General features: G+C 42.9%; 1 protein-coding gene across 1 annotated transcript in view; it reads left to right on the top strand.

Moving 5' to 3' along the window:
* uxs1 (UDP-glucuronate decarboxylase 1) overlaps positions 1-22,472 on the top strand; it is a 77,840-nt gene that overhangs the window by 24,760 nt on the left and 30,608 nt on the right. The window contains exons 7-8 of the mRNA XM_083639551.1: positions 4,422-4,526; positions 19,313-19,372. Of these exons, the coding sequence (XP_083495677.1) occupies positions 4,422-4,526; positions 19,313-19,372 (165 nt within the window). The remainder of the gene's footprint in view (positions 1-4,421; positions 4,527-19,312; positions 19,373-22,472) is intronic.

The following is a 22,472-nucleotide window of genomic DNA, read 5'->3' as shown; positions in this document are numbered from 1 at the left end:
CCCTTTTGTACATGAAAGTGAGGCTTGGCTTTCCTGTTCAGTACACCGTACGCAGCTTATGAAACCAACCGCTTGGTTCTGAGGCAGGCTCATTACTAAGATCCATTCTTATGAGATGATGTGAAACCAACCGCTTGGTTCTGAGGCAGGCTCATTACTAAGATCCGTTCTTATGAGATGATGTGAAACCAACCGCTTGGTTCTGAGGCAGGCTCATTACTAAGATCCGTTCTTATGAGATGTTATGAAACCAACCGCTTGGTTCTGAGGCAGGTTTATTACTAAGATCCGTTCTTATGAGATGTTATGAAACCAACCGCTTGGTTCTGAGGCAGGTTTATTACTAAGATCCGTTCTTATGAGATGTTATGAAACCAACCGCTTGGTTCTGAGGCAGATTTATTACTAAGATCCGTTCTCATGAGATGTTATGAAACCAACCGCTTGGTTCTGAGGCAGGCTCATTACTAAGATCCGTTCTTATGAGATGATGTGAAACCAACCGCTTGGTTCTGAGGCAGGTGTATTACTAAGATCCGTTCTTATGAGATGTTATGAAACCAACCGCTTGGTTCTGAGGCAGATTTATTACTAAGATCCGTTCTTATGAGATGTTATGAAACCAACCGCTTGGTTCTGAGGCAGGCTAGGGATGTCGAAAATCATAATTTTTCTTGACCAACAACCGACCCTCATTAGGTCAGTTAACCGAGAAGATTAAAATGCGCTATTCGACTGTCTGTGCCCCATTAAACCATTACCACAACAAATGCTTGATTTCTTCTAGAAAGCGTTTATTTTTACATCTACAAGCAGAAAAAACAAATTAACAAAACAAAAAGACAAGTTGAATCCTCCAGCCATCTAAACAAAAACATTCCTCTGATAGGCTATACTGCTTAGAGCTGCACGCATTGAATTTTAAGGGCACATCAATTGACACGCAGCCGCCCCGTGAAGTATGTGTTTGAGCGGATGACAGCCCAGGCTGCAGGGCGCACTGACGAAGCGCGCATCACTACAGTATCTTCTCCTTTTAGCAATAGATACACTAATCCCACAGTGGTTTACCTGCTTTTGAGATCTGCAAAAAATAGTTTGCTTCTGTCTCACCCCTTCTCCCTCTCTCTTCACACACGCGACGAGGGCTGTGCTCGCTGTGTCTTGCAGGGCTCCACAACAATATGAAGACGAGTCCGCACGCAGCTGTCAGTTGTCAATGCAGTCTACAAACAATCCGTCTCTTGTTGTGAAACAATTTCTCCGAACTGCCATGTGTTGGACAGTAAAGACTAATGTTAATTGATACTTTTCAATGGTCAATTAGACCGCTTCATGTCTGCATTTTTGTAACACGGTAAAAAACTACTGTTTGATCATTGAGTGCGCGCGTATGCATACGTGTGCATGATGAACATGCAGAGAGGGAGGGAGAGAGAGTGAGACCGAATGAGCCAGTGAAGAAAAAGTTATGTGCACGTTTTATATTCCATCATGTTTTACTCCAGAACGCTGTGAGATGAGCAAGGTGTTTCAGGCCATGTGCTCCTGACCTGACCAAACTGAAAACCTCTCTCTCTGTTAGTATTGTATTAGCTGTAGTTAACGTTAGTAGCCTACCGTATTATGGTAGGCTGTCAGTGTTGATACTAAAAATAACTTGTTAAAGACAAAATGTATAATGCAAATTTGATTCCCTCCCTCCCTCCCTCTCTCTCCCTCTCTCTCTCTCTCTCTCTCTCTCTCTTTGTCTCTCTCAACTAAAACCTACCCACATGGCATGGCACGTGTTTATGGGACATGCAATTTTTTTTAACCGTTTAACTGATAGTATTAATCCGTTAATGTTGAAACGGTCGATTATCGGTTAAACAGTTATCGGTCGACATCCCTAGGCTCATTACTAAGATCCATTCTTATGAGATGTATAATGGAAGGAGCAAGGGAAAAAAGAATAATGGAGAGCACAAAAGCAACGGGTACATCAAGAAAGAATCAATAAGCTCGCTGTTCATCTGTATAAAACTACATCGAAATCAACACATCCATATGTGAAGTGCTTTGAGTACGTAGGAAAGCGTCATATAAATGCATTCGATTATCAACAATTTATTTGTTGACGCCTATGTGACACTGTTTTTGTGTGTCTTATGGCCAGTGCATGGCAACACTGCAGTAGTGTCGATAGCTGAGGGTCGCTCTCACCAAGATGGTGAATTTCTGCATCACTTGTCTTTATCCAAGTTCATTCATTTCAGTCCACAAAGGATTTATGTAGATGTTTGTGTTGGCTGGTTGTGAGCTTTTTAGTTCGATGTTTAGCAGGTGACCTGTATGACGCAGCTGCTCTTTTCAATATATCGCAATATCGGCGTTATCGCAATACTATCGTATCGTGACTCAAGTATCGTTTTAGTATCGTATCGTGGGCATCTGGTGATTCCCACCCCTATTAGTAAGTATCGCCTTAGAATGGAGGCCAATGGTACACCCGTGCAAAATAACCAAAAACACAGATCTAATAGTGCCAAAATACATGTTGTGCTTTCGGGTACTCACCACAAGATGAAATATTAATCTATAGTTATGTGAAACGCATGTCGCGCATGCCTGCCGGCCATGTTTAGGAAGTAATTCCGGCTATGTATTTACCTTAAAAAAGATAATTTCTCTGCATTTGGATTAATATTTCATCTCGTGGTGAGCACCCGAAGCACAACATGTATTTTGGCGCTATTAGATCTATGTTTTTGGTTATTTTGAACCGAACGGGTGTACCATTGGCCTCCATTCTAAGGCGATACTTCACGCCGCTAACTTGCAACGCGAGCATGCAAAATCCTGGGGCTGTGGAATATCTGAAGTTTGCGGACTGGTACTTTTCATCCAGCTCAGCTTGTCAGCTTGTTGTAGGAGAAGTGTGTATGAGGTGGAAGTGTGCGAGGGAGCATTCAATCGTGTTTCTGCACACACACACACACACACACACACACACACACACACACACAGCAAGAAACTCCCTTTTAAGGTTATCAAAGCCTGCACAACATGAATAAGATCACTTATCTGACATCTCTGCTTTAAGTAGCAATTCACCTCTAAAAGCCCAAGGGTAAGGTACTGTGATGGAATGCTGTAGTAGTCTTTGTCACCTGCTAAACGCTGATTGAGAGCGCATTGCGTGCATTTTCTTACCAGCTCTGTACGGGACACCGGATCGATACCGTTACTCTTTCACAACACAGACCCTTAGAAAGGGTTGCGTTCAAAAAGAAACTGTCCATGAAGAAGCAGTCATGAATAAAGTTACAATAAGGATGGAGATAGATAGTTGGAGATAGAAGTCAAGAACAGTGAGGGAGAACAGAAGAGCACGGAGCTGGCGAGGGTTGAGACAGAGAGAAAATGACAAATATAGATAGAGATGAAGGAAATAAGACCCAGGTTGAAAATAACTGGAACGATCATTCAAGAGATAACGGGGAGCGATGAAATCGTTTTGAGTGGCGGGTCAGAAAGTCTGCTATCAAAATGGCGATGAAATCAAGTGTTCTTGAAAAGGGAAGCAGTGAATGGGCCGTGGCTCAATTTAGAAAATGGAAAGAGGAAGGAGACAGCTAGAGAATGGATGGATAGAAGATTGAGGGACTTTCAATGTGAAGACTTAGGGCAGTTAGACCTGTTGTGGACGAGAGGTACACACATGCTCGACCCATATAATCAAGCCTCGGCCTGTATGTGCACACTGTCTGAGAGTTTGGCTTATAGTTCATAGTTCAAGTTGTCTTATAGTTCATATGTACGACATGTTCTCCTGTAGCCGTTCCCTGTCTCTGTGCTTTCCCCCGCTTTTGACACTTTTCACCACTTTTGACACTTCACCACTTTTGATACTTTTTATTATGAAGGAATGATGATGATTTTGAGTGTCTTTTGTGTGTGTGTGTGTGTGTGTGTGTGTGTGTGTGTGAGTGTCAGGTCTGCTTCTCAGACCCACAATCTTTCCAAGTAAAAGTGCAAATGCCCATCTAAAATAGACTCCTGTAGAAGTTGAAATGCCATTTCATATCCCTTAAAAAAAGGCGGGATGGGGGGGGGGGGATTTAAAATATATATATATATTCCTACACTGTTCACCTGATTTGGGTGTGAATCAAAATTAAAGCTGAAAAGTCTGCACGTAAAGCACAACTTAATTGTTTCAATGTTTCATTGTTTCAAAATTGTGTCAATGTCCAAATATTTATGGACCTGACTGTATTTGCCAGATTTGCAGGGATTGATGAAATTATGCCCCCAATACCCACAATCCCAATAGTCCCTGTGAAAGAAATGCATGGTCTGTCCCAAGGTTTTTGAATTATTATATTATACATGTATCAAAAAGGCGAGCTGATGTATTATCCTCCTGCTTTTCACAGTGGACCAGATCTATCACCTGGCGTCTCCAGCCTCTCCACCAAACTACATGTACAACCCCATCAAAACCCTCAAGACCAACACCATAGGCACTCTGAACATGCTTGGTGAGTAATTTCACTCTGCTAGCCTCCATGTAACAATAGCATTTTGTCAAGAGCTGTTGCAGTCTCCGTCTCCTATCTTCTACTCTAGGACAACTCCAACTACTGTTTATCTGCAGTATGTTAGCTATGCTCTTGGCAGGCACTGCTATTTAGTGGGTATTCAGCAGTACAGGCATGTCATTAGATAGATTTAAAAAAAAAAAGTCTTCAAATGGTCCTGATCTAGGTGAACATTAGAAATGGATCACAGACTGAGCTATTTTCTGGTGTCTACATTTGATTGGCTAAGAAGCTATTGACTGTATTCAGCCTCTACTTGTCTCTTCAGCAACTCCTTTAGATTGGTTTTAAAATGCTCCCAGCTATGATCCTGTTTAATGTGTGTTGGCAGTGAGTTTCTCATGTTTGACCCCCTGTACAGAGAGGGCTGTTTGTCCTAGGGAGGTTTTCCGGAGCGGCGCTTTGCCGTTCCCTGTGACAGCAGTAGGCTCTAATGAAGGGCTGCTCATGCTGCGTTCAACAGTAAACCAACAATTGGGCAGGAAAGCTGATTGTCCTCGTTTAGACTAGACTACTTGTCACTATGTGTGGAGACTTCCCTGCTCGTTTAGACTAGACTACTTGTCACTATGTGTGGAGACTTCCCTGCTCGTTTAGACTAGACTATTTGTCACTATGTGTGGAGACTTCCCTGCTCGTTTAGACTAGACTACTTGTCACTATGTGTGGAGACTTCCCTGCTCGTTTAGACTAGACTACTTGTCACTATGTGTGGAGACTTCCCTGTGGATGTTTAGACTAGACTACTTGTCACTATGTGTGGAGACGTTTAGACTAGACTACTTGTCACTATGTGTGGAGACTTCCCTGTGGATGTTTAGACTAGACTACTTGTCACTATGTGTGGAGACTTCCCTGTGGATGTTTAGACTAGACTACTTGTCACTATGTGTGGAGACGTTTAGACTAGACTACTTGTCACTATGTGTGGAGACTTCCCTGTGGATGTTTAGACTAGACTACTTGTCACTATGTGTGGAGACTTCCCTGTGGATGTTTAGACTAGACTACGGTACTTGTCACTATGTGTGGAGACGTTTAGACTAGACTACTTGTCACTGTGTGTGGAGACTTCCCTGTGGATGTTTAGACTAGACTACTTGTCACTGTGTGTGGAGACTTCCCTGTGGATGTTTAGACTAGACTACTTGTCACTATGTGTGGAGACTTCCCTGTGGATGTTTAGACTAGACTACTTGTCACTATGTGTGGAGACGTTTAGACTAGACTACTTGTCACTATGTGTGGAGACTTCCCTGTGGATGTTAAGACTAGACTACTTGTCACTATGTGTGGAGACGTTTAGACTAGACTACTTGTCACTATGTGTGGAGACTTCCCTGTGGATGTTTAGACTAGACTACTTGTCACTGTGTGTGGAGACATCCCTGTGGATGTTTAGACTAGACTACTTGTCACTGTGTGTGGAGACTTCCCTGTGGATGTTTAGACTAGACTACTTGTCACTATGTGTGGAGACTTCCCTGTGGATGTTTAGACTAGACTACTTGTCACTGTGTGTGGAGACTTCCCTGTGGATGTTTAGACTAGACTACTTGTCACTATGTGTGGAGACTTCCCTGTGGATGTTTAGACTAGACTACTTGTCACTGTGTGTGGAGACTTCCCTGTGGATGTTTAGACTAGACTACTTGTCACTATGTGTGGAGACTTCCCTGTGGATGTTTAGACTAGACTACTTGTCACTGTGTGTGGAGACTTCCCTGTGGATGTTTAGACTAGACTACTTGTCACTATGTGTGGAGACTTCCCTGTGGATGTTTAGACTAGACTACTTGTCACTGTGTGTGGAGACTTCCCTGTGGATGTTTAGACTAGACTACTTGTCACTATGTGTGGAGACTTCCCTGTGGATGTTTAGACTAGACTACTTGTCACTGTGTGTGGAGACTTCCCTGTGGATGTTTAGACTAGACTACTTGTCACTATGTGTGGAGACTTCCCTGTGGATGTTTAGACTAGACTACTTGTCACTGTGTGTGGAGACTTCCCTGTGGATGTTTAGACTAGACTACTTGTCACTGTGTGTGGAGACTTCCCTGTGGATGTTTAGACTAGACTACTTGTCACTGTGTGTGGAGACTTCCCTGTGGATGTTTAGACTAGACTACTTGTCACTATGTGTGGAGACTTCCCTGTGGATGTTTAGACTAGACTACTTGTCACTGTGTGTGGAGACTTCCCTGTGGATGTTTAGACTAGACTACTTGTCACTATGTGTGGAGACTTCCCTGTGGATGTTTAGACTAGACTACTTGTCTCTATGTGTGGAGACTTCCCTGTGGATTGAAGGCATGTTGGCATTTGAGATACAATGGCCTCATCTGCAGATCAGTAGAATAAAGGATAGTGGTTTGAGCCCTGATTGATTAAAGTCCCTCGATTTTGTCCTTGACAAACGCTCAATATGTACCCTCCTGTGGCAATCACTGAGCACTTTGGGTTGAGTACGCCCCTGTGTGTGTGTGTGTGTGTGTGTGTGTGTGTGTGATTGTGATTGTGTGCGTGCACGCGCATGCGTGCGCGAGTGCATGTGTGTATGTGTACTAGAGCTGCAACTATCGATTCTTTTAGTAATCGAGTATTCTACCGAATAATCCATCGATTAATCGAGTAATCGGATAAGAACCCTTTTTTGTGTTTTCAAAGGCTTATCGTAAATATACACCAAAAAATAAGATAAATCTCTTCAAATAAACAACTACATTAGTTTCTTTCTTAGAAAAAACAACATTTTTATTTTTAAATTGCATAGAACTGGCAGTGGCACCATTCATCTTTTCAACCTGACGTTTGAGTTCTTCCAGTGTACAGCAACCGTTAAATAATATGAATGAATGGCTTACTAGCTAGTTTACATCCTTCATTTACCTTACAGCTGCATGACACACACACTCTTTCTCTCTCACACACACTCACTATCTCTTTCTCTCTCACACACCAACAAGCTAGTGTGATCACACACACACACACACACACACACACACACACACACAAAACGCTGTTAAATTAGCCGCTAACGTTAATAGGTTGAGCTTTGTATTTCTCACAGAAAACGGTCCAAACTTCTCAGAGAGAGGGTCGGTATTCACTAAAGCCTTCATATCTCAGGCTCTGTAGTACATAGAAACATAAAATAAAAAGCATTTGAGAGCTTAACCCTTTGGCTTTTCGTATTATATTTGCTCTAATGTTAATAAAAAAAAAAAAGATCTTTAACCCAAAAAAATAAAAAATAAAAAGATTCTAATGCATTTTAAGACATATTAATAAAGATTACGGCAAATGTAACCCTTCCAAATAAAAAGCCACGGGTTTAAGCTGTCAAATGCTTTTTATTTCATGTTGATAGCTACTATACAGGCTGAGGAAATACGTTCTGTTAAACCCTTGACAATTACTGCAGCAACGTTTAGCGTTAACGCTAACGTTAACGATCTCTGTTTTGCAGTCGTTGTGAAGACAGTGAAAAGCCCCGTTATCTAACAACTACAACGGCAGTGAAACAACTTATCCAGCTAACGCTAGCTAATTAAATAACGTTACCTGATGTTGTAGTCGATGCCTCTCTCAACGTTACAGCTGAGGAGGTGCTGCTAACGTTACCTGCGGTGCGCTGCCTGCTTCATTCACCCTCAGCCTATCTAGTAATACGTTAGTCTTCAGCATTTAGCTACTGTAAATATATCTTGTGTTTGACCATGCTTCCTCAAGTTTGAGGTGTTTCCCTGGCCAGCTTTGCAATTCACATCACAAATGTTGCAACCAGTGTTGTCTGAGTCTATCTTGGGAAAGTGTAGCCACATTTTCCGGTGGACCCGTTTGTTGATGTTTTCAGGTGGAGTGACGTAACGCGCTCTCGCGTGTTGCCTTAAGGTTCCGTCGGAATTTCTATTTTACCCACTCTCTTCTATTACTCAGATGCGTGTCGAGGCGAATCATTTTGGCCTCGATCAATTTAATTATTCGAGTTATTCGAGGTACTCGAGGAATCGTGACAGCTCTAATGTGTACCTGTGACTTCTAAGTGCAGAAATAAGGTGAGTTTAATGCCTGCCTGACACAGATTTCCTAAAGGATTTTGGCTAGGCGAATCGAGGGCTTGTTTACTGTACTGCTGACAGGCAACATCTTAAGAGCCTGAGGGTTAGCCTGCAGGCGCCAATGCATAATGTTTTTAATTGTGGCTTTTGAATCAAACTTTGAACCTCAATCAATCAGATTTATTTATAGAGCACATTTAAACATGACACACATGTCAATCAAAGTGCTGTACATAGGGTAGATACACAAAAAACATCAGGCAACATCAGTAGCCTGTACTACAAAGCAAGATTAGTGGTTTAGCGAGGTAACTTCAGGTTTAACCCTGGTTTAGCCGTACTACAAAGCAAGTTAACTTCTAATCACCATGGCAACTCATGCTGCAAAGCTAACCTGGTCCCGACCAGGTTAGCTTCAGAGGATAAGATCAAAATCCATGACAGACCCATATAATCGGCTCTCTGGAGTCACTCACCATTCATATAAGATCGCCATATGAAAAATAGATTGCAGTCAACTGAGAATAGAACAAGAAAAACATTTGTGGCTCTGTAGGCTACATAATTAAATTAAGCCTACTTACCACTTTATGTCTTAACAGCTCAACGATGCGTGGAGAAATATGATCACTATTAATCACGCAGCGCATATCATACACGGAGCCTCAAATGGAGTGAGGGTGATATTCTCCTACATGCCAGAAAAGCCTATACATATAATATAGATATGGGATAAATATGGGATAGCCCCAATAGGCTACTAAATATGCAGGCTACTCTTGCATGTTTCAGCTGGAACTGTGTCCTGTAGGCTCAGGCTGTATGCCAATATATGAGCAAAAATAGGCTAGTTTTTATAAATGAAAACTATGCCCGCATCGTCTCAATTCAGTTCAGCAGTTTTCTCTTTTATATTAGGCATCAGCATTATCATTATTTTATATATTAATTATTCGATCAGTGCAACTACCGTAAATTCCGGACTATAAGGCGCACCGGTATATAAGCCGCGGGACCAAAATGGACTATTTTTTTCTTATATAAGCCGCACCGGTCTATAAGCCGCGGGTGTTTTGATGTTTAATTACCATATGAAAGGGTTCGTGCACAGAGAGGAATGTCGGGAAAGAGATGGCTGTTTGGGGAAGCTCCCATTTATTAACATTTCAACAAAACAAAACAAAAGTCAGGTCACTAATCCCCAGACAAAATCACACAACAATAGGCTATATGTGCAGCAAACGGCTGTAACCAGAGAAGTCAAGTCACTAATCCTCGTCTTCCTCTTCTTCCTGCGTACTGAAACCACCAAAGTCCTCATCTTCAGTGTCGGAAACGAACAGGTTCAGGGTGGCTTCGTCAACCACTCTCCTCTCTCCTTCATTGTCACTCAAAACCAACGAACTCCTCTTTGTCACTGTCGGCATCGAACAGCCTCTGAAGCCTCTGACGGCCCTCAGCGCCAGCTGTGGCGGCGTCATCCTCTTCATCCCGCAGCAGTCCAGCGTTTTGGAACCCGTTGGTGATTGTGGATGTTTTCACACTCCTATAATATTCCGTGATCTTCCTTTGTGTGAATTCGCCGAAGTTTGTGATTTTCTCCTGGTAGTCGGGAGGGAGTTGTTCAGTAGTTCTCGCCCGGACGGACAGTCCCTTTCGTCTCATGAATCGGAAGCACCAAGATGGGCCACCTATGAAATGTTCAATTTTCATTTCGGTGGCGACTGTTTTGGCCTTCAGTCGGATCTGCACCGTGGAAACGCCTCGGCCGTCTGCTCTCTGGGTCAACACCCAATCTTCAAGGGAATCTTCAAGTTCGGGCCATCTGCTTTTATGACCTCTGAAGGACTTTTTGGTCTTCTTGCACTGAGACAGTTCCTCCTGCTGCACCGTCCAACGCCTCACCATTGACTCATCGATGCCCAGGTTACGCGCGGCTGCTCTGTTTCCCTCTTTTAATGCGAGATTGACTGCTTTCAACTTGAAAGCTGCGTCGTGTGAATTTCTGCGTACCTTCCCCATGGTAAGTGAGAGTGTTGCTTCTACTGCTCGTCTTGTTGTGAATATTCCTTGATCTTCCTTTGTGTGAATTCGCCGAAGTTTGTGATTTTCTCCTGGTAGTCGGGGGAGGGAGTTGTTGGCCGAGTGGCCGTTTGCTTACCGTAATTACCATATGTAAGTGGTCACGCACAGAGGGGATTGTCGGGAAAGAGATGGCTGTTTGAGGAAGCTCCCATTTACCGTATTACCGTAACATTTCAACAAAACAACATAACACAACACCACCGTTGTTTATTTTTACAGTGCACACAGTGTCCGCGGTGTGGTGAAAAGAGGGCAAGAGAGGAAATTAAAACAGAAGTGGATTTATAGTTAGAAAGAGTGCTAAAAAAGAGAGATTTTATTTGTATTTTTTTTTCTTTTTCTGAAAAAATCCATAGATAAGCCGCACCGTTATATAAGCCGCAGGGGCCAAAAAACGGGGAAAAAGCCGCGGCTTATAGTCCGGAATTTACGGTACACACATAATGAGTGATAGAGATCATTATTCATTGAGCATGCGTTTCTAAATCTATGGTCTAAATAGGTTTACAGATTGTGGAAATTTATAGGCTGAGATTACACATTTAAGGGACAGAAATCGCTGATCAAAGTAAATCAAATGACTGATGTGAATACAAGCGGCAGCTTTAGCAGTCCTTCAGCAGACTATATCCAACGCGGATTTTCATTCTGACATAGGTTACATTAAATATCCGCTAAAACTCTGATCACGCACTGCGCTTACATTGAATGAGGAAATGGGTGTGGGCGTGGATCAACTCAGCTGTTCATAATGTGATTGGCTAGCGCACCTCTTTCGCGTGGATGCGCGCCTGTGCACGAGTGAAAAACGTGCGCGTGCACAGGCAGATCCCAGATAAAGCCAGCTTCAGTTATCGAGTAGAAAACCAGCGTCGTAGTATCGTTAAACTAGATAGCTTTGATCCTGTTCAGTCAAACCAGATCAAAGTGACAGATCGCGGGTCTGTTAAGATAGCTTCGTAGTACAGGCTACTGGTCAGCAATCATCGGGACACATAGGGAAACCAAGGCATGAATCAGCTATAATCGGGAAATGCTAGCAGGTAGAAGTGTGTGTGTGTGGGACAACCTGTGACAGCTCAGTGTAATGAACACAATGATCATGCAGTGGAGCTCTGGAAGGTAACTTTGCCCCTGTTACATCACCTGCTCTTGCCTGTGCAGTGTGCGTGGAAGGTGACTGGCTTTAAACATCACTGAGGTTTGAGTATGTAAGGAGAAAACAAGTGTGAGCATTGGAGTGGTGCTGGCTGTGCACACTAGTCACTCCAGTTTGGACTAGGGATGTCGAAAATTAGGGCTGTGGCGATTCACTTATCTCCCGATTCGATACTATCACGATTCTTGGGTGCCGATTCGATTTATATTGCGATTCTTAAGTATTGCGATTCTACGATTATTACGATTCGATATTACGATTTATTGCGATTTTTGTTTATTTTTTTCTTTTATTTTTTCAGTTTGTTTGCTTTTTTACACTAGATTAGAACATGGGAAAAGTTGAATCATACACTAGAGACTGTATATTATATATCATGAGTAGGGCTGGGTGATATAGTTAAAAACAGGGTCTGACTGGGATCATAATTCAGGCCGGGCATTAGATACCAAGCAGGCCAGGCCGATATGGGCCAACGCGCGTGAAATTTGGGCCGTTTGAAGCCAGATTTGGGCCGTTTGAAGTCCAATTTTACAATGAGATGCACCCACTTTAACCCTGAAGTGTAATTATTACTTCAGACTAACTAATAAAGTAATAAAACCACTAGTAAACCAGTAGGCGGCGCCTGGCCTGCTGTTCAGTGAGTGGCCTGACTGCAAGCACCCCAAATTTTTTTTTTTTTTTTTTTTTTTTTTTTTTTTTTTTTTTTATTTGCGATTATCGATTCTGGAATAAAAGATCGATCCAAAAAATCGTGACATTAAAAATCGCGATACTTAGGTGAATCGATTTTTCACTACAGTATCTTCTCTTTTAGCAATAGTCTCACTAATCCCACAGTGGTTTACCTGCTTTTCAGATCTGCAAAAAATAGTTTGCTTCTGTCTCACCCGTTCTCCCTCTCTCTTCACACACGCAACGAGGGCTGTGCTCTCTGTGTCTTGCAGGGCTCCACAACATTATAAAGACGAGTCCGCACTCCGCACGCAGTCTCTTGTTGTGAAACAATTTCTCCGAACTGCCATGTGTTGGACAGTAAAGACTGTTAATTGATACTTTTCAATCGTCAATTCGACCGCTTCATGTCTTCATTTTTGTAACACGGTAAAAACTACTGTTTGATCATTGAGTGCGAGCGTATGCATGCGTGTGCATGATGAACATGCAGAGAGGGAGGGAGAGAGTTAGACCGAATGAGACAGTGAAGAAAAAGTAATGACAGCACACACGGAGTTAACAAAACTATAGAACATGTATGAGCTGATTGTTTCGCTGGGTGTGTTAATCATTCTGAAATGGTCACCGAGCACATCTGAGCTGTGTGCTCAGACAGGAGCAGCAGAGGGGCGGAGCAGTCAGTGCACTCACTTCACTGTGACTGCACCAGGTGTTAAGCTGTGTGTGTGCTTCGCTGCGGAATGCGTTTGATCAGACATCAGGTAGATAAAATCAACATTAACCATGTGTTTATTTCCAAATCTAGCTTGATTAACACGTTCACTGCCAACGACGTATTACTCCGTCAAAAAAAATCCAACGGTTCACTGCCAATGACGTATTACTCCGTCAAAAAAATGATTTTTTTTTTTTTGACCGTGGGATGTGCATCTAACCCTTTTACATCTCTTATATAATTATTGGAACCACCGAACGTTTACAACCCATTCCACCGACCCACTAAGTGGCGACAGTGCTCTCCTGACTAGAGGAAGGCAAGCATTTTCATGAGAATGGCTTCCTCGAAGCCATTCTCATGAAAATGGATTGGCGAAAACGCTTTCGTTTTCGCGCTGATTGCTGGCGGTGCGGGATTCCAAATTTGCATAATAGATTACCGGTGGAACACACTTTGAAACACGCAGCATAAATATGACCAGAATCGCAAAAGCTTCATCAAAGCTCTCAACCAAAACTCCAAGAAACGCGCGAGTCCATCCAGACTTCCTCAAAGAGCGGCCGCGCAGACAGGCAGGAGCAGCAGCAAAGCAGTGAGACTGGTGACAAGCTTGTGACACGGCCGCTGCAGCCAAGAAGAACGCCCACGGAGGGAGGAGTTGGAAGCAGAGGGGGGTTTCCTGCTGTTATGGAGGAAATTACTGTTCAAAACTATTGTTTAGATGTCTGACGTCTTACTGATGCCAAAAATGAATGGTTAAAGTGACTGTTCTATCGAATTTCACAAAAAGCCGTTTATCTCTGAATAATTTTTCTGACGCTGAAACCATGCTGTATTCAACTGCTAATGCTTACATAACTACTAACTCTACAAACTAACTCTTTTAGACAGAGAAAGCACACATTCTATTAGTTCTTTTGAGATATTGTGTGTTCACAAAATCTTAGCAGAAAAGAATCCTCGGGTCTTGAAAGATGAGCCAGAATCCTCAAAAAAACCCTCTGGCAGAACCTACCTACAGTAAAAAAAAAATGGCTGGCAGTGAATGTGTTAATACTTGCCCCATCGTTTAATATACTTATGTTACATTGCTGACCACGAAGGAGGGGGGGGAATCGCCACATTGGCAACACTGTTATATGCAAATTAACTCATTCACCGCCAAAGACGTCTTTGACGTCTTATCAGAAATAGCCATCCACGCCAAAGACGTGTTTGACGTGTTTTTGTTTTTATGAGTGCAGCGCGTAGTTGAAACACTTACCCAGCCTCTGACATGTCATCTGGTCCCTATCCTCAAAGGGTAGCCGACAGCACGTTATCAAACACATACCGCAGCTGTTGTTTGAAACGAGGAAGGAGGAAAAGAGGAAAAACAGAGAAACGCGCTTCCTTGTACAGAGGAAAAAACGCCATTGAAACGCCTCTCGGCGCGCTGCACTGCTGCCTTGCTGCAGGGCGAACCTGGATTGCCTAGTCAAACCCGTGACGAACATGATCGATCCGGTTCCAGCAGCGCCTGGTCCCAAAGCCAAGCCGCGGACCCGTTCCTGTGTCGTGTGACTCGTGTCGCAGCATTCGTCCCACTCCCAGCCCGAACGAGAGGAGGAAAACGAGCAGCAGAGGAGGCAAAACGCTGATGGGGAAGGAGGGGGAAGGAGGTGCGATCTAGCTGCAGGCAGCTGTGGACAGAACTCTCTCTCTGTGTGTGTGTGTGTGTGTGTGTGTGTGTGTGTGTGTGTGTGTCTGTGTCTGTGTGTCTGTCTGTACACTCACTCACACTGAGCAAACTGTATTGTTGAATGTAAAAAAAGCACTTCATATATATATATATATATATATATTTTTTTTTGTCATTTGTGTCATAATGAATAATATTTACATGTCTGATGTCAATACAGTTCAAAATAAAAGAATTGAGAGCGAGTTCTGCATGATATTGTGTGCTGTACATAAATGCCATTTTCTGCAATTTCTTTTCTCAGAGAGACATTTTGGGTGAAAACAGGGTGTATATAAATGGCTATAAGTAGAGTACAGAACATGCTAAAAGCTCACTTTTTTTTTCCTGGTGAACCCAGAGACGTACATCTTCATTTTGAGGTATTGCAAATCACTCTGGTGCTAATAGATAATTTACTGTGGGTCTTGAAAGATGACCAACAATTATGAAAATCTTTGGCCTGTGCTAAATATTGGCAGTCCTAAACTGGCGGTGAATGAGTTAACATGGAAATTGACCGTTTAACTGACATGCTTAACCGACCAAAGACGTTCTCGGCGGTTAACCGGTTAACGGTTAACCGTCGACATCCCTAGTTTGGACTGCCTACCCTGCTGCTTTTGTAGGCCAGCAGAACTGCAGCTGTGTCACAGCCCTCACAGGTGTGTCCAGTTGCTTCGTCCTGCCCTCTTTTGTGGCGGTCGCTGGCCGAGGTGCTGAACTGGCACCTGCAAGGCTGCTGGCTTCTGTCGCTCGCTGTCCGGGGTGCTGAACCTCTGCGGGGGCCACTGCAGAGGAGCTGTGTTTTACTGTATTGCAGTATTTGTTCTGCAAGTTGGTAGTTGTGAGTACTTGCAATTAAGCCCATGCAATCTCATTGATTGCAAAAGTATCAATTTGTTTACTTGGAAAGAGTATATTTTCACTCTTGGTGTGTATTTCCATTCCAAGTTTGGTCTTAATTTAAAGTGACATTAAAAAGATCTGAAAACTTGTTGAACTTGTTTATACCTGTATATACACCCTGCTAGCATAAAAATATAAGCTCATATCTTCAAATAATAGTCTTGTGAAAGGGTTTTTGAAAAGGGTTTGCATTGTAACAAGTTCGAACAACTTCAGCTACCTGCATATTATAATATAACCTACAGTATAAACCACATGTATCTCCTCCCCTGGCCTAGCCCTGGGAAACAAAAGTTTATCGTCATTAGAAGAGAAGAGAGAAAAAGCAACTACGGTACATTTGTTGTACAACAAAGAAAAAGCAGCCAAATGTCAGCATCAAGGTGCCAAAGTGTAAAAAAAAGAAAGAAAAAAGTGTTTCGATAGAAATTGAGTGACAGAGGAAACAATATGTGTTTTAGCTGCGGCGAGCTGGGCCAGCAGCTCTATAAGTCACTCTGTTGGTTCAGTTGGTCCACAAAAAGTTCATCACGCGCACAGTTTTTGCACTAGGAGGCTGAAATTTGTCATGGAGGTCAAGTTTTTTTTTTTTTTTTTCAATAAACAAAGTCTGGCAATAACAAACATTACAGTATACAAAAATTCAGACTGAGCATTTACAAAATTGGATCAAACAATCAAATAAACAACAAATAAATAAAATAAATAAAACTAAAACAATAAGTCAGAGTTCTAAACAGGAATCAAGATATGCATGATTTGGTACACACTACATGCTTGTTTGGTTTTAACGTATTTCAAAGCTTTCTTAAAGTTGTCATGGAGGTCAAGTGTGTGTTTGAAGGTGTGTGTTTGTGTTCATGCCAATTTGGCTAAAAGGGGGACGGGGGGGGTGACTTATCGTTACTTCTGGGTGGGGCAGAGCCACAGTTTACATGTTGTTTGTGAAGCGCCACCATACTCATTTTGGCAGGTGATGATTTACTTTGTTCTATATTAGGGCTGTGGCGATTCACTTATCTCCCGATTCGATACTATCACGATTCTTGGGTGCCGATTCGATTTATATTGCGATTCTTAAGTATTGCGATTCTACGATTATTGCGATTCGATATTACGATTTATTGCGATTTTTGTTTATTTTTTTCTTTTCTTTTTTCAGTTTGTTTGCTTTTTTACACTAGATTAGAACATGGGAAAAGTTGAATCATACACTAGAGACTGTATATTATATATCATGAGTAGGGCTGGGCGATATAGTTAAAAACAGGGGCGGACTGGGATCATAATTCAGGCCGGGCATTAGATACCAAGCAGGCCAGGGTGATATGGGCCAACGCGCGTGAAATTTGGGCCGTTTGAAGCCAGATTTGGGCCGTTTGAAGTCCAATTTTACAATGAGATGCACCCACTTTAACCCTGAAGTGTAATTATTACTTCAGACTAACTAATAAAGTAATAAAACCACTAGTAAACCAGTAGGCGGCGCCTGGTCTGCTGTTCAGTGAGTGGCCTGACTGCAAGCACCCAAAAAAAAAAAAAAAAAAAAAAAAAATTAATTTGCGATTATCGATTCTGGAATAAAAGATTGATCCAAAAAATCGTGACATTAACACATTCAGTGCCAAGGACGTCTGTGGACGTCCTAAAAAAAAGTAACGAGGAGTGCCAAGGACGTCTGTGGACGTCCTAAAATCATAATTCATATTATTCCATAATTCTGCTGTTTAAGGTCGTACCTAGCCAGTGAGAATTAATCCCTTCAAGGGATCACACGGCGCCACCTTAAACATTGTCACAGGAGCTGCTCCACCCACCTCAGATCCTTTACTTTGTACAGGAGACAGCGGAGAAAGTGGAAACCGATGCATGCTTTCTGCCAGCGCCGTATATATTGCTCTGCCTACAGCGGAGAGTGGGCTCGGCTGCATCCGCGCTCACAACTGAGCTCTTATGCTTCTATCTATCTCCACACGATTTCCTAGAAAGCCAGCATCCGAAGGCGAACGGCCAAGCCTTTTCGTTCAGTCGCGTTTGCCAGCGCGCATCATTTCCTTGACGGGCGCTGGGATCTGTCCGGGGCAAAAACGAGAAAACAAACTCTGTGCGTGTGGGAGGAGCCCGCAGCTCAGAGGTGGAGAGGGGAGAGGGGGGAGGGGGGGGAGAGGGGTGTGTGACACACACAGGCTGCACAGAAACCACACCACACGCCACCACATCAGAAAACACCAGCCAGAGTCAGTGAATGTGCTCGAAATTAGAGTGCAAAAGGTATTCATAAAAGGGCCTATATCTTGGAAAATAAAAAAAAACGACAGAAAACCCTTGAAAGTGCACTTTTTTGAGAGGCTGTAATTTCATAATGGAACTGTCTAGAAACAAAATTTCTTCTTTGGAAGAAGCAGGAGTGTTCAATGTTTCATTAAAGTCCAGCCCCGTTAATATAGCCATAATAGAAAAAATTCTATAGCTGTTTTCAACTGAATGGAAGTGAATCTGGCACAGGCTCCAGACAATTTTACTGAAGCGCTGTGGCACTGAATGTGTTAAAAATCGCGATACTTAGGTGAATCGATTTTTTCCCCCACCCCTATTCTATATACCGTATCTATATTAGCCTTCCTAGTCCACTGTATGAGTGAACAAGGATCAGACCTGTGCATAAAGGCGCATGGTGTTACGCCATGCTGTGTGCTCGAGTTCAGATTGGAGATGTAACCACCGTTACATCTCCAGGCCCGGGTCTGCCTGTTTTTTTTTTTTTTTTTTTTTTTATGCCTCCGACGGCGATAGCCAGGCCGGAGGCATTATGGATTCGGGTTGTCCATACGTACATAAGTCCGATGTTCGTTAACGCGATATCTGAGGAACGCCTTGACGGAATTTCATCAAATTTGGTCCCGGAGGAAACTCGCATGAACACGGGGGAAAACATGCAAACTCCACATAGAAAGGACCTGGGACAGACCGGGGTTTGAACCCTGGACCATCTTGCTGTGAGGCAACAGTGCTAACCACTGAGCCACCGTGCCATCCATTGTGTCTGAGATGAGTTTTTAGGTCATGTCCTGTGATATATGTTTGCCTTTTTTTTTTTTTTTTTAAGTGGCTGTTTCTTGGAACCATTGCTACATGAGTTTCCCTCAGGGATAAATAAAGTTTAAACTTAAACTAATTTGTCTCCAGGCTCCATTGATTTTGTTCTGTATCTCCGCTGGTCTGGTGCTTCATGTGATCGCTGTGGGCTGTCCCTCTCCTGGGTTTCTCCACCTGCTGACTTCAATTGAACCGGTCTGTCTCTTTCTCCACTTTCAGCCCGAGGTTTGATCGGCTCTGCTCTCTCCCAGAGGGAAACTGTTCTCACTGTCTTGTGTCTTGTTTGTGTCCTAGGCCTGGCCAAGCGTGTGGGTGCCAGACTTCTCCTGGCCTCTACTTCTGAGGTGTATGGAGGTAAGAAAGATTTGCCTTCTACACTCACTACTGTCCCTCCTGGGTTATTATCCCAAATGTTGTGTAAGTGTTCCTTCACACAGCCGGGCTAACAAGGTGCTGGCTGTGCTTGCTGTGACTTTTGATTAGAAGTATAGTAAGACGTCACTGACTATAAGGTTCAATGGGATCCTCTACAGAGGTAAGTACGAATTGCCTGGCACACATACCTGCCTATATTGATTATTGCAGTTTATTCATAGCTTTCAAGGGGCGTTACGTGCTGCCGGGAACGCCCACCTGGCGGTCAAAAAAAAACTTGTTGATTCCGTTGCCTGCGAGTCGACTCACGCTGTTTGTTCAGCCAAAGTGCCGCATAGCCTACCTGTTGTGCTATCGGTTGCACTAAACCGACGAGGAGACACGCCTGGCTTGTGTTTTACAGAATCCCGTCGGAGAAAGAAAGGAGAAGGTTGTGGATTTGTGCGACGTGGTTCAGTCGCTGGGCAGGGGAAAAAAAATTGCTTTTTTTTCTACCATCAAAGTACACACGTCTTTGCTCTTTGCGGCCAACATTTCATCAAAGGTAAGCTCAAGTAACGTTACAATAATGATTAATACCCCGTTAACGTTACTTGAGCTTACCTTTGATGAAATGTTGGCCGCAAAGAGCAATTTTTTTTTCCCTGCCCAGGGACTGAACCACGTCGCACAAATCCACAACCTTCTCCTTTCTTTCTCCGATGGGATTCTGTAAAACACAAGCCAGGCGTGTCTCCTCGTTGGTTTAGTGCAACCGATAGCACAACAGGTAGGCTATGCGGCACTTTGGCTGAACAAACAGCGTGAGTCGACTCGCAGGCAACGGAATCAACAAGTTTTTTTTTGACCGCCAGGTGGGCGTTCCCGGCAGCACGTAACGCCCCTTGAAAGCTATGAATAGCTTCCCTGGGCTGTGCTAGACTAGGTGGGTGGCTGGCACAAACCAGCAAGAATCACCCTCAACATGCATGTTGTGTATTGTCACTAGGGATGTCCCGATCCGATCACGTGATCGGAGATCGGGGCCGATCACGTGATTTTTAGAAGATCGGAATCGGGGGGGAAAAGATCGGGAGTAAAAAAAAATAAAAAAAATAAAAAGATTTTTTTTTTTTTAATTCAACAAACATGACCATGTTCACGTCTTAAACTCATCCTGAGGCCTTAGTTTTGGTTTTAAATTACATATCATCATTCATTTATTTAGTGTCGCACAGAGCAGAAGAATTTACCAAAACAAACGCATTTCCTGATTTACATTGTTATTGCACTATTCTGCACATCATTTGTTTTAGTTTACATGGTTATTTTGTGGTGCACCACTGATAAGCTTTATTTTATTTTGTTTTAAATTTTGAATCCATGTTGGATATAATGAATACTGTTAAATAAAAAAGCCATATCCATGTTGGATATAATGGCTAGTTACCGGTAGTTGGATACTGTTAAATAAAAAAACAATCTTAAGGGTCAACTTGATTGCAGTTTTTTCTTTTATTTTTTCTTAATGCATTGCCGAAAGATCGGATCGGGAAAAATCGGTATCGGCAGATACTCAAAATCACATGATCGGGATCGGATCGGGAGCAAAAAAAATGTGATCGGGACATCCCTAATTGTCACCCTCTTAAAATAATGCCCTATTTCACTTTTTCAAGTTTTTCAGAAAACATAAAAAAACTGAACCAAATACAGAATATATTATATTTATTCATCATTCCACAAAAAAACAATAGATGATTATTGACATACAAATAACACTGTCTGTCAATTATGTAACATAAAACGATTAGATGACTGATTAGATGACTTAGGCCAATTTACAAACATGCCATTGTGACTTAGGCAAAAACAAAACTGACTTAGGCCTGACTTACAGTTGCATTTTATGTCAAGCGTGTGACTTAGGCCGTTTTATTTTTGCCTGTCACATTGTCTTGACTTAGGCAAAAATAAAACGGCCTAAGTCACATGCTTGACATAGGCCATTGCACTACCAAGTAGGAACAGCATGATCTTTTCAATTAAGGACTTCGGCCATTTTACCAGAGGTGGCCAGCATCATGAAGAGATGATTTAGGCAAAAATATAATTTTCCTCAAAAAGTGACTTACGCCATTATTTTAACACATTCACTGCCAGCCATTTTTTTTTTACTGTAGGTAGCTTCTGCCAAGCCGTTTTTTGAGGATTCTGGCTCATTTTACAAGAGCCGAGGATAATTTTCTGCTTGGACTTTGTGAACACGAAGTTCACAAAAGTACTAATAGAATGTGTGCTTTCTCTGTCTAAAAGAGTTAGTTTGTAGAGTTAGTAGTTATGTAGATATTAGCTGTTGAGTACAGCATGGTTTCAGTGTCTGAGACAGGAAGCTGAGATAATCGCAGTTTTGTGAAATTCAATCAAACAGGCAGAACAGTCACTTTAACCATTTATTTTTGGCATCAGTGAGAGATCAGACATCTGAACAATATAGTTCTGAACACCCTCTCCCTTAAACTCCTCCCTCCGTGGGCGTGTCTGGTGGCGTTTGTCACAAGCCAGTTTCTCCTGCCTGTCTGAGCAGTGAGCAGCCTCCCTCTCTGGCGGCCCCTCGTCGGCGAGTGTGGACTGTGGATAGGACTCAATCGTTTCTTGGATTTTCGGTTGAGAGCTTTGATGAAGCTTTGTGCGATTCTAGGCTTTATGCTGCCCACCCAGTCTATTTTTGGAACCCACCCGCCCGTGTGCAGCAGCGTGAAAGCGTTTTCGCCTACAGTATGAGAATGAGGCTCGTTCGTTTCTGGGTTTTCGGAATGCGTGCGATTCTGGCCTTTCTGCGGGTGTTTCAAAGTGTGTTTCACCCATAATCTATTATGCAAATTTGCAATCCCCCACGCCAGCACCGCTCTCCGCTCTCGGTGTGCTGCTCTGCTGGCGCGGCCGCTCTCGGGCGAGTCTGGTGACTGATGACTGTAAAATCGCCAAGCCATTTCCTTGAGAATGGCTTTCTCCCGCGGCTGTTTTTGGTTGCCTTTCTCTCTGTCGGGAGAGCACTGTCGCCACTTAGTTGGTCGGTAAAATAGATTATACTAATTCA

The sequence above is a fragment of the Poromitra crassiceps genome (genome assembly GCF_964638095.1).
Source record: "Poromitra crassiceps genome assembly, chromosome: 6".
Classification (NCBI taxonomy): Eukaryota; Metazoa; Chordata; class Actinopteri; order Beryciformes; family Melamphaidae; genus Poromitra; species Poromitra crassiceps.
The sequence above is the reverse complement of the archived record's forward strand: the minus strand, read 5'-3'. Positions and strand labels throughout refer to the sequence as shown.